This window comes from Hemitrygon akajei, chromosome 4, assembly GCF_048418815.1.
Source record: "Hemitrygon akajei chromosome 4, sHemAka1.3, whole genome shotgun sequence".
NCBI lineage: Eukaryota > Metazoa > Chordata > Chondrichthyes > Myliobatiformes > Dasyatidae > Hemitrygon > Hemitrygon akajei.
This window is the reverse complement of record NC_133127.1, coordinates 43,268,536-43,281,357: the sequence shown is the minus strand read 5'-3', so window position 1 is coordinate 43,281,357 and position 12,822 is coordinate 43,268,536. Positions and strand designations below refer to the sequence as shown.

Genomic DNA, 12,822 nt, shown 5'->3' with positions numbered 1-12,822 from the left:
TTAGACCCACAGCTAGCAACTCCATTCTCCAATTAAGACATAAGATCCAATATCGGTATCTAAAAGTAAAAATAGACAGACAAGCAAATAAAAAGAGATCGAGTGAAAATTTATATGCACTATCGATGGCCCTCAAAGCGAATTGATGGTAGTTTGGACCTGTAGGCAATCACAACACTCCAGCGTGCAGTGCGATAATATGAAACACATTTGGTGTAAACTGTGGTTACAGAGAGGATTGCTGTTAAGCTGTCAATTGTCCCGTCCAGATCCGTGGTCCGCTGAGGACCCTTGATTCCATAATTAAAAGAAATAAGCACTTCTCAATTGGGCATTCTGAAAGAAGTAAATCACAGGCAGGTGTTCGATTGACACCGTAGAACAGAATTAAGAAGAGGTTTAAGAAAACAAATAGAAGATGCTGAAACACAGCAAGTCAGGAAGTATCTGAGGATAGAGAAATTGAGTTAACGTTTTAGCGACGACCTTCAGTCAGATTGTATTGCCATTAGGTCTGCAAACTTGGGTTGTCGGAAAGGATCGACACCATTTCCTGAATGGTGTGTTTCTTTCTATCCAAATTTAAGTGACGGAGGGGGGATTAATCACTAAGTTTTAGAAATGAAGGATGTTTCATGGTTTTATTTAAAGAGCATAGTTCTGCTGGAGGAACTCGGCGGGTCGAGCAGGATCTGTGGAAGAGAAAGAACATTTGTGGAGTCTGCTCGCGTCCTGGTCATTCGTGAATCTGATTTGCAAATTCAGCGAGAAATAGTCACGTGCAAAGCGCTGCTTGCACCCGTGGTGTGTTGAGTGCTAAATAAAGCTGTCGCATTGACCTGTTTAAATCACTTTTTATAAAATAAACCAGAACTTGCAACTTGAGACATGGTGGAGAGAAAGAAAATAAATAGATTACCCACTCTCCGCCCACAGACCAAGTAGGTCTGGGCTTCCGGAAAGTTTCAAATCTTAAAAAGGACACAAGCACCTTTACACACCAGTATATTAGAAAAATAAAATTATGGTAACTCCTGGGAATGATAGCGATAGACAACATGCAAAAACAAAATCCAGCATTGCCTTTAAACGCCTTTTTATAGAACACCATTAAAGGGGCGGTCCAGCTTTTAAAGCAAGGAGATTTTGGAAAACGGGCAAAATACGTGACTGACGTGGGGGTGCACAATTACAATTGAAACGCTTCCAATTCTGTCATTATTAAAATCACCATTTAATTTCTCAAACATAAACAGCTTACATTACATGTTTGTTGTGCCTAGTGTGGCACTGGACTGGAAGGGTTAAATACATAATATGATCGACGCATCAAAGCGACGGACTGGTAATAATTTTGATTGATGCTCCGTTTGACGAGTGTAAAATGCAACGCTCTTTGGAGCTCGCCGCTCGCATTGCGTTAGGTTAAAATATCGCCCGTGCTACAGATGGAAGACGGACAGGTCGAGGCTGGAAATAGAGCAGAGGCAGCAATGCAGACTTCAAATAGTTAAACATCAGACTCAGAAGACCGCTCTATATTGTCAAACGAGCTTGCGTATGGCTATGTAGGACAGTGCTATTCGCCAGACCATTCTTGCTGTCAGGTCGAATGAGGAACTCCGTGCAAGCAGCTCAGTCCAGCGTGCGTTTTACGAAGCTGCTGGATCCTGGTCTTTAAGGAGCAGCAGACCGCCGCTGCTTGATTTTAGTATATATTTGTGCTTCGCCGCCGGGTGATGAATTCTGGTTGGTACTGATGCTGAGCGCCCCCCCTCTCTTTTTCCAACTCAACACCAGTGGAAGTGTGCACAGCTCGCCCTGTTCGCTCGGTGTTTGGTTATCTCTCGCTCATCCTCCGCACCTATAGAAAAGTTTCATCTGTGTGTGTGTGTGTAAATTATATATGCCGTTGCAAAAAAAAATGAGAGAGGGAACCTGAAGCTCTTGAAAAGGCTCGGACACAGTGACTTCGTGCATCGGGAATTCTTAACACCGCCGTTCGCTGGTGCCTGGAGACGCACTTTCACTGTTAAACTAGAGGATTCTGTTTATACTCTTCGTATTATTTTTTTGCCTTCATTGCTTCTCCGGCTCCGGATCGATTTCTATTTCATTTTGCAAATATATTTCTTCCAATGACTGGGTCAGTTTCAAACATTTGAAGTTATCTCTCACCGGCCCAATGGCGTTGCCCGGTTAGTGCTTCTCCATGTGAAATTGTGTTGGATTATAACTAGATTCGCTTTAATCTTTTGTTGCCAATCCAATATAAATATTGTTTAAAACCACGGAGGGTGTAGGAGGTCTACATAACTGATTTGCTGGCCCGTGCGCAGCGGAGAGGATAAAAACAAAATCCTGGAAGATTTTCTTGCCCCCCTAATCAATTGGATTGCAGAGAGGGACGAGCGGCAAGGGGGTGAAGGTAAATCTACGCCACCCCCCCATCCTCACTCCCTCTTTCGTTTTCACTCCCCTTTCGGCCCCCGGAATTAAGCACGGTGGCCACCGACTCAGAGGGAACCTCCGCTGGAAGATTAAGGAGAATAACATTCCAAAAGGAAGGAAATGGAAGTTAACCCCGCGATCTTTCTAGTCTCGATCTGGTGCTTTCAAAGCACGGTACTTGTGACTGCGGATTCCATCATTCATATAGGTAAGGTTCTTTTCCGGTTACATTTCTTTTCCATTACATTTCAGACTGGGGCTGTGTGTTGTGTGTACGTTCCCCGCTGTGTGTGTGTGTGTGTGTGTGTGTTTTTTTACACACGATGACTTGCTTCATGATGGTGGACCAATGTACCGACTAAAAGTTAGATGCAGACCCAAGCCCGAAGGCAAATTGCTCATTTCACTATCAATGCTTTGAATATTGTCTCGTTTCCAAGTCTCGAACTATTGGCAACTCGCTCCATTTCTCTTCACACACCCGCAAATACACACAACCATCCTCGCACTCTCACGCACGCGCTGCCAAATCTGGACCGCTTCTTAAAACCGCGTGCTTGAAGTATTTGAGGGTTGATTATATCGGGTTTCTCTGAAACAGGGGATATACCGACAAGGTGGAGGACAGACCTTGGAATGGTACAAAGCGGAGACAGTAGCTTTATTGCCGGTTTGGTGATTCGTCACTAAATAACCTTAGAAATGAATGTCGTTTTTGAACGATAGAGGAGGTGTCTTATAAGCGAACCGACCACCCGGATTTTCAATAGTCTGTTGTGTCGATTTACGCAGCAGATCTGTGGGAATAGACGAGGGGTGTAGCCTGAACTTTTGTGAGCCAAGTGTATGGTTTGTCATCTGATCACAATCTGTGACTGTATACCACCCTGTGATCGGAATTGTAATAATCCATCGGTAGTAAACGTGAGCGCGCGCACCCACACACGTCCGCGTTTGCAAATCCCTGAACCCAAAGTTTCTTTATATAAAGAACATCTCATTGGCGAATCCACTCCCCTAAATGCCAACTTTGGGAAGGTGGATTGGACTAGGTATTTGTATGTGGAAATGTAAGATGAAAATGTCTTCTCTGGCCAAACGCCCCCTCCTCTGGGAATGTTCCGCGCCTCTCTTTCTATTCACTCCAATTTCTCACACATTCTTTCTCCCATTTGACGGCAATTGAACAACAAAAAAAACTATTGTTGTTGAAGGAGGTTTTTGCTTGAATGGCATATGCTTTATGATTCGTAAAAGGTTTAATATTTTGTGGCGCCATAACGTGACTGAATTTTGAGATTCCCAATGTTCCGAAACAAATTCCAATTCCTGAAGGCTTGGATGCGGATTTAAGTAGTACAGTGTACCTTGTGTTCTTGGGCACAATGCTCATAGTCCCGTTGTATCGTAGATTGCACAAGATTAGCAAAGAGACAAATGTTATATTCACATCGAGGTAATTAATGTACCTTAGAATTCTAGATAATTTTTATTCCAACAATTCACATGTTTAATCCAAAACTTGGCGTCAAGTGTGCTGTCTTTGCTGCTGTCATCTTAGTAATAAAAAAACATAATACAAACCCTGAAATTCCAAGTTTGGAGTTTTTTTGATGTTGAACGATGCGTGCAATATTCCATAAACTTCTAAGAGAATGAATTGTTTACTTAATTGCATGGGGTTCCTGGTTTCGCCGCCAGCCTAATCATGAAATTAAATCCCGCTGTCTTTTTTTACACTGTGACAAATCTGGTCTGGGTAAATAACAGACACAATGCGGATCCCGAGCCGCGACTAATGAAAGGAACAAATTCATCACTGTACAATGTAAATCACTCGCACCTATCGCTAACGTGTTGCGACATCAGGACTCTTCAACCGCCACTTCACATCAATGCCTGTTTTACAACTTGCCACCGATCTCCAATCATACCCATCTTCCCTTATCAATTGATTGGTTTCGCGTTTAAGAGCCATGGAGCCATTGTCGCCAAATGGGTTACTTTTGTCGGCAGTTGTCCGATCTAATATACTGTATATTAACCAACGGGGGATGCAATTACATTGTATTCGTCCAATATGAAATGGACTCTTGCCTTATACGGAAGTTAGTATTTCGAAACTTCAGTTCTTCTGAGCTAGACTTAAGGAATTCAGAACTAGAAACACCAGGTTTCAGTCCACTCAATCATTCCTAGGAATAACGGTGAGAATATGGAATTTAGTAGTGTTTCAGTAAACAGCACACTGGAGTTTAAGAAGGCATTGGATAAGTGCAAAAGAGGCAATATGGATGTTGCCAAATGAAGTCAGGTGGGAGAAAGTTTATGTGGAGCATAGCTAATGGTATGGACAGGTTAGGGCATATATTTTTGTTAATATTTAGCCATTTTCTGTTGTGCATCATTAAGCTCATTCTCCGCTAACCCTAACCCAAAGACCCAACTTGGGAACAGAATCCTGTTCCTGGATCCTGGAGTAACTTCTTCAGTCACCTGAGAATGGGTCTTCCTGGAGTGGAAGCAGGTCATTCCCCCATCCAATGGGACATCCAAACAAGATGATATGTAGATTTTTTATCAAGCTTTATTGGTATATATGTCCATTCCAGTGCACATTCAAAAGGAGCAGTGCGCAGTTTACTGGAGGAACTCAGCTGGTGGAGCAGCATCCACTGGGGAAATAAGCTTTTGAGTTGAAACCTTACATTTATATCTCGAGTTGCTTGGAAAAAATAGCCAGCAACCTCTTCTCCAGTCTTAGTCACAATGCAGGATTTCTGACCCAAAACAACGGCAATTACTTTTCCTCTTCTGCTGCTTCACTTGCTGAGCTCCTCCAACAGATTCTCTTCCAGCATTGCAGTCTCTTGTGCCTGCATGTTCTCAGGGTATTGATATACTGTGTTCAACCTCATCATGTTAGGTGGTTGAACTATTAACTATTTTTGATACTGCATACATAGTATTTTTCCATTAATACTTGACCTAGAAAGAGGAGCCTCTTGTCCACAGCACTCACTTGTGACAATAGAGACAATATCTATAATCACCCACTGGTGGAGTGTATATGCTTCATGATTGTTATTGTTAATTGATATTATCTATCTCAATTCATAATTTATCCTTAGTATCTATTTCACATCTAGTTTATTTCCCACATAATCTGAGCTCACATTTTGTACAATATGGTATTTGTCTCTGTTTTACAACAAAATACTGCATATTTTTTTAAAAAGGTGGTAATTGACCCTATTTTTTCCAAAAACTTTGATCACTTTTCAAATATTACTGAATTTCATAAATTAATCAACGAAGTTTAAAAGAAAGAAACCAGCAAAGGTAATGGATTTAAACTGTTCACACAATGGTTCCAAATATTCAACCTATTTATCTTTGAACTGGGCCCTTGGTACCCGTGTATCACTAACAAAAAAAAACCAGTTGCAATTTGTTCATGCAGTAATTAGATATTCAAAATAGTATTCTTGATGAAAGTTGATCTGAACAGTTATTCACAATCAACAGTGTTAAATAACGGCACCTAAAATAATCAGTGACTATTTAATAATTTGGATGTAAAAAATGTAAGGAGCCAAATATTTTTCCTCTAGCAATCCAATGCAAAAGTTTATTCATATTTTTAATTACAAAATTGTGTACTATCTCACAAGCATTTTTTTCAAAATGCTTTCAATATTATGCAATATAGGGGCTTCATCTGTTGTCATGCACTTCACCAAGCACATCGCTATATTTAGTTACAATAATTACATGGCATCAATTTTTTTTCAGGTCCTTTTTTTTTCTCTGGAGTTTCACTTCGTACACTTTAGTTCAACCAAGAGATCAAATGTTTGGACCATATGCAAGACAGAGGAGCAGAATTAGGCCATATGGACCACCATTCCTGCTCCTTCATTCCATCATGACTGATTTATTACCTCTTTCAACTCCATTCGCCTGCCTTCTCCCTGTAACCTTTGGCACCCTTACTAATCAAGAACCTTTCAACCTCTGCTTTAACTATAACCAATGATTTAACCTCTACATCTGTCTGTGGCAACGAATTGCACAGATTAAGTGTCCTCTGGCTAAAGAAATTCCTCCTGATGTGCCATGTGGCACAATACTGTAACCAGAATGTTGGAGTTTCTTTCTTGAATTAGTCCATGCTTCCTTTCTCAATGAGTTTTCAAGGTGCTATGTTGTTAAAGAATATGCTAGGATGATCTTAAAGAGAAGAAATTGAATTGGGGATATGGCCAATTTCAAATGTAAGGTAGAGTATAGAAGAACATTCATCTATCGGATGAACACACAAAGGAGCTGACGGAACTCAATGGATCAGGCAGCATCTATGGAGAGAAAATGAACAGTCAGCTTTCCACCAGCTCCTTTGTGTGCTGCTCCAGCATTTGCAGTCTCTTGTCTCCTTTTACTGTAGGATGTTCAATCTCAGTTGTGATATTGAATTACTCTCTTGTGTAATGTAAAACGTTTAATATTTCAAAAAGAGATGTTCTCCCAGCAGCTGTTGCTCAACCAGTGCTACAATGTAGATGCACACCCATTGTATGACCATCTTGGATGCAGCCTTTCTGCTAAACTTTACATTTTACATACTATATTTTGAATGCATTTCATTAACTGTGAAGCTTCTCGAGCGATGCTAAGATTGGGAAAGGAAAAGAAAAAATGATTTTTATTTTATAGTGAGATAAAATGAGAAATTTACAATTTAAACCAGAATGGAGGAAGAATCTTAGATTTTAAAAGATGGGGGGGGGGGTGCGTGGGAGGCAGACTGACATGGCCTCAGACTGCCTTACAACATTTTATGAAATGTACTTTTGAAGAGTAAAATGATTGACTTGTGGGTAATACTATATTCAGTTTGCACAAGGCTATCTGCATAGTTTTAACCATTTCATTATATTGAAGAGGCATTCATTAGTGTTTTTTTGATGAATTAAGTTTATTATTGTGTCCAAGTCTAATCAGTAAATTTTGACAAGAGGGCCAGAATAGTTCTAGAGATTGGATTAAGATATATAAATCCATACTCATTAATTTACACATTTTCAAGGTGTTTAAAAGAAAAGGTTTATTAGAATATAGACCAAATGCAGGCAAATGTGACTATAGTAGTTTAAATGGGAATCTTGGTTGGCATGGACCAGTTGGACTGAAGGGTTTGCTTCTACGCTGTATGATTCTGACTCTCTATGACTCTGAGTTGCATCTCAAGTTTATTAATATCTGCACAGTTTCTTACACACAGTGAGTACTTAGTTCAGTGTTTTTGTTCATATTGCTCATTTCCCTGCCCATAATATGGGTTGGATTGGTGACCTTGGATGAGGCAGCTTGGGAAGAAGTGTGATCAAAATAGCTGATGGGTGTCCTGTGGATTCAGGTCACGAGCCTATCACCTGAAATATATGCTGAAGGTGTACAGGGGAAATATAAGAGGTGGTTCAAGTGAAATGAAAATAGGCAACAAAGGTAATGATTTTTCAAATTGATGCAACGTGAATGATCTGAAGAAGGAGTTGATAGACAGTACCTGTATAGAACTGAAACAGATATGTTCACATATTGTTCAAACCATCACAGACTGAATCCATAAGAGTATACCTTTTACTTTTGGAGTAGAATTAAATAACTGACTTGTATTGAATAAAATCTGTAGTTTAGCAACAGCAGTACAATCAAAATATATTACAAATAATCTAAATTACAAAATAATTATGCAAAACAAATTGAAATGATGATGTAATCTTCGTGGTTCATTTGAAAGTGTAATGGCCGAGGTGAAGAAGCTTCTTGTAAATCACTGAATATGAGTCATCAAACTCCTGTACCACACCTTGATGGTAGTAATGAGAAGCTAGTCGTGAGGATTGTTAATGATGGATGTTGCCTTCTTGATGCACTGTCTCAAGAGGATGTCTTTGATGATGGGGATGATTGTGCCAATGATGGAGCTGGCAGAATCTATAACCTTCTGTAGCCTTTTCTGATCTTGTACATTGGAGCCTTTGTAACAGGCAGTGATGCAACCAGTCAGATGTTGTTGTTCAGGCTAAGAACAGTGATGAGCAGGGGACTGGTTAGGGCTCTGTTCAAAGAAAAAATAATGGTACAGAGAGGGGAATTAGACATTCATGGTGAAAATGAGATAGTAAGGACTAAAAAAACTGGAACTGCTAGCGTTAGAAGTCTGGTAGGTGAGCATGCAAAGAGGCTGGGTTACAGAAGTTAATAAAACAGGTAAGGAAAAATAACATTCAATGGTAAGAATAGGCTGGATCAATAGGTTTATAGCACAGTTTTGCTGGTGGGTCCTGGGGCAAAAGTAAGGCTGGCTTTTGGCTTTGGGGGATTATGATCAGCAACTGTATCAGGATAAACTTCTAGGGAAATGAACTCTGTGACTCTGATGATGGTGGTGGTGTTCATGGAGGCGGTGGCAGAGAAAAATGGCAAGGCAGTGGAATGCTCTATGCCCTCAGAAAATGGGTTGGGAGGGAAATGTGAATGAGGCAATCTATTCAATAAGTACATTTAGCTCCCTGACTTCAGTCCAGTTCTTCAACCATCCTCATTTATCAACCTATTCTTAGGCTAACTACTTGACTCGTATCCAACAGCTTGCTTTGTACCATTCAGCGACAGGTTTGGAATTCATTTTCATAGCATGGTCTTCTTTGTGTCAGCCTAAAACAGAGTAATTTTAATTGTGGATTTCAACAACTGAATCTTGGGATAACCATTTCATCCCAGTAGGGTTACATAATGATCAGCTATCTGTTGGTCATTCTGAGAAGATTGTTCATTTTTGTAGATAATTTGTTAATGAGTAACCTGCTTTTGTATATTCAAATTACACATATTATCAGAGCAACATTGTAAATAAATCATTATTTAGATTATCCTTCACATAAATCAAGCGGGATATTTATCACCAGAAGCTTCATCTATCTGCTTTATTGTTCAAATCTTCTCATTGTAATAATAAGATAAAGTGCTTCTATTTTAAAAAGTGTAATGGTCTTGGTGCTGCTTTTTATTTAAAATGTAGCTCTGTCATTTTTATTCTACTTTCCTTTATCTGAAATGAAGCCAAAAATTGTTTAAGTACCTTTCAGTATGCAAATTTCTTTCAGTCATGGAACCCTTGAGTGTTGTCAGACTTTGTTGGTTTTTCACAATCTGTTCATACCCTTAAAGGGCCAAGCTTGCTGAAGACAGAGCTATCATACTGAAGAACAAAGTGTGGAATGAGTGCTTTGAGATTTTTAAAAAATCAGTGACTGTAGGGTCACTGTACGAGACCAGCAATGCAAAACATCTATGGTATAAGCTAACTTAAGTAAAATAATTAATGCTTGCCACCCCAGTGTTCAACACTGCTTTCTCACAGCTACTGATCTTGAAATTGTATCACATTCCAGAAGGAGGAGCTGCAAAAATAAGAAGGTATAGATTTAAGATCAGAGGCGAGAGATTTAAAAGGGACACCAAGGACAGATTCTTTGTGCAAAAGGTGGCCCATGTTTGTAATCAGCTGCCAGATATAGTTGGCTGATGCAGGCACATTAGCAACATTTAATGCCAAATAAATAAGTAGAAGAGGTGTAGAGGAGGTTTAGGGGGCTATGGGCCAAATGTGGGCAGATAGAACTAGCTCACTGAGCATGTTGTGCCAAAAGACCTGTTTCCATTCTGTACAAATCTGATTCATTCCCATTCCTCTCACAAACATGACAAGATTTGAAATGAAGTGGGTAACTAGGCAAGGTGTCACTAGGCAAGGGTAACTAGACGTGGTGATGGAGAGGGAACACTGAAAAGTTTTAGTTGGAAGAAAAGAATGGGAATTATGGAAATTGGATAGGAGTCCATAGAGCAGAAGGATAGAAATTTTGCACTTGAAGTACTTGTGAATCAGAACATATTTACTGCAATTGTCTCAGAAGTCAGTCCTGAACTACATGCCAGAGGAACGTTAGCAAATGGAAAACAAGATGAAGTTTGCAAGCCCATTTCAAGATGAGGGTCAGCAAGTGAATAACAGCCAGAAGGTATTCTAGGACATTTTATCCCCTGTCTAAGAATCTCACCATTTAAGCACAAAGGAACAAATGACACAATAATATTAAGGCTCCTGCTTATGTTGCTTGAAGGATAATTTCACAGTTGCTGATTGTAGTTGATGTGCACTATCAGGTGTTGCTGCTGAAAGCAGATTAGACACTGAAAATAACATTTTCCACTTGATATAGCACCACAAATGATGTTTGCATCAGTGTTAATGTATTATAAGCTATTATAATGGTTGTTCCCTGAGCTGTTACAATAGCTGGGCACTGTTGCTCTTTCAACATAGAATCCTGTCCCCCTGGACTAAGGAAAACTGATCTGAGTGAACTGTGGGCATTTTCTTTTCTGAAACTGACTTCACTATTGTATACTGATACAAGCTTTGGTGAATTGAATATCTTTTGGCTCAATTTGCAGGTGTAATCTTGAACTGTAATTATTGGCAAGGTTTTCAAATGTTTCAATGAAGGAATGTCCTGTGTTCACACTCGCAACCACAATCTTTTTAAAGGTATCTGGAGTGTGAATTTTAGAATCCTTGTTTGTCTCCTAAAATCAGTAACAGCGAGCACAGGTAGGTATTTGAATCTATGTCTTTCTCATCTTTGGTCTGTTTCCACACATCAACTCAATAACCATTAAGGGGGTTGTATGTCTGTTCAATTTGCAATTTAAAAAATAAATTAACATTTATTGCTTCTCAGTATGTCAATCAGGGTGGTGGGGGGACTAATGTAGAACCTTATTTGCCACAGCAATGCACTTTTGGTATTATGCTTTCACTTTACCATAAAATGCCTCTCCCAACACAGATGAGTACATTACCCATCTGATATTAATAATTATCTAATACCAGTTAGTAGTCAAAGAAGTGCTGATAATGATCAAAGAACCGTTCTGCTTTTTACTTTGCCATTTACCAGCACACAGATGAAAAGGATTGCACTTCACACAGAGTGTCTATCAGTGCCAGCATCATATGTCCAGTGATGGTGCCTTTTTATTCTTTTCATTTAAGGATCTGAAATTCAGTTAGTCACATCTGGTATTCTAATTAGCCATGCACGGTTAATGTATTAAAATAGAGGAAAGGGTCAATTTTAAAAAGGTGTGAATTTAAAAGAAGTTTAACTTTCATTGGTGTTTTGTGGTATTGGATAGAATGTCAAATTTCACCCTGAGATTCACTTTTTGTGGCCATACACAATAAATCTATAATAGAATAATAATTAACATGGAATTGATGTAAGACTACACCAACAAGGGTATTCAAACAGTGTGAAAAAGACAATGAGCTGTGCAAAGACAAAAAGAAAGAATTAATAATAGTAAATAAATAAGCAATAAATAGCAAGAGCATGAGAGGAAGAGCCCTTAAAAGTGAGAAAATAGGTTGTGATGGGACAAATGAAGTTGGGTCAATACGAATGCATTAAATTTTCAATGTAAATTAGGAAAAATGCAAGTGATGGAAATCAGAAAGAGAAGTAGAAAATGCTAAAAATGCTCAGCTGGTGAAGGGAGCATTTGTGGAAAAAGAAGAATGTGGTTAGTTTATTCTGACATGACATTCTGACAAGTGGTGTCTTACCCAAAAGCTCAACTTTGTGTTTCCAAATAAGCCATCGAGTCTGCTGGGTGTTTCCAGAATTTTCATTTTTTTAATGTATCAAATTTTCATCTGTCCATGTCATTAAATTGGTAAATTGATTATTGTCACATATTGAGGTACAAAGGGATACTTTGACTTGCATACTATTTATACAGACCAATTCATTATTGAGGTAGTACGAAGTCAAAAGTTATCAGAATGCAGAATGAGTGTTACAGAAGAAAAACAATGCAGGCAGATACAAAGGCCATGACAAAGTAGACTGTGAGATCAAGAATCTATCTAATTATATGAAGGAACCACTTAACAGTCTTGCAATAACCGGATTGAAGCTGTTCTTGAGTCTGGTGGTACATGCTTCAAGTTTTTGTGTCTTCTGTCTGATTGGGAGGGGGGTGGTGGTGGCAGAATGGAGAGAAGAATGTCCGGGGTTTGTGGGGTCTTTGATTATGTTAGCTGCTTTACTGAACCAGCCAGAAATGTAAACAGAGTCCATAGAGTGGTGGATGGTTTCCATGAAGTTCTGAGTGGTGTCCATAACTCTCTGCTGTTATTTCTAGACCTGTGAAGAATTTTAATTTGTCTTGTGACTTTGTTATTTGTTCTTGGGGAAATGCTCTTCATTTGTACTGTTATTTGCATGCAGATCC

At 39.2% G+C, this 12,822-nt stretch overlaps 1 protein-coding gene across 2 annotated transcripts in view; it reads left to right on the top strand.

Annotated features, from left to right (window-relative positions):
- Positions 1–1,364: 1,364 nt before the first annotated feature.
- grid2 (glutamate receptor, ionotropic, delta 2) overlaps positions 1,365–12,822 on the top strand; it is a 1,108,967-nt gene continuing 1,097,509 nt past the window's right edge. Inside the window, exon 1 of one of the 2 annotated variants that reach the window (XM_073042457.1) lies at positions 1,365–2,659. In XM_073042457.1, the coding sequence (XP_072898558.1) occupies positions 2,572–2,659 (88 nt within the window). In that variant the 5' untranslated portion in view covers positions 1,365–2,571. The remainder of the gene's footprint in view (positions 2,660–12,822) is intronic. The other variant, XM_073042458.1, reaches the window with a different exon arrangement.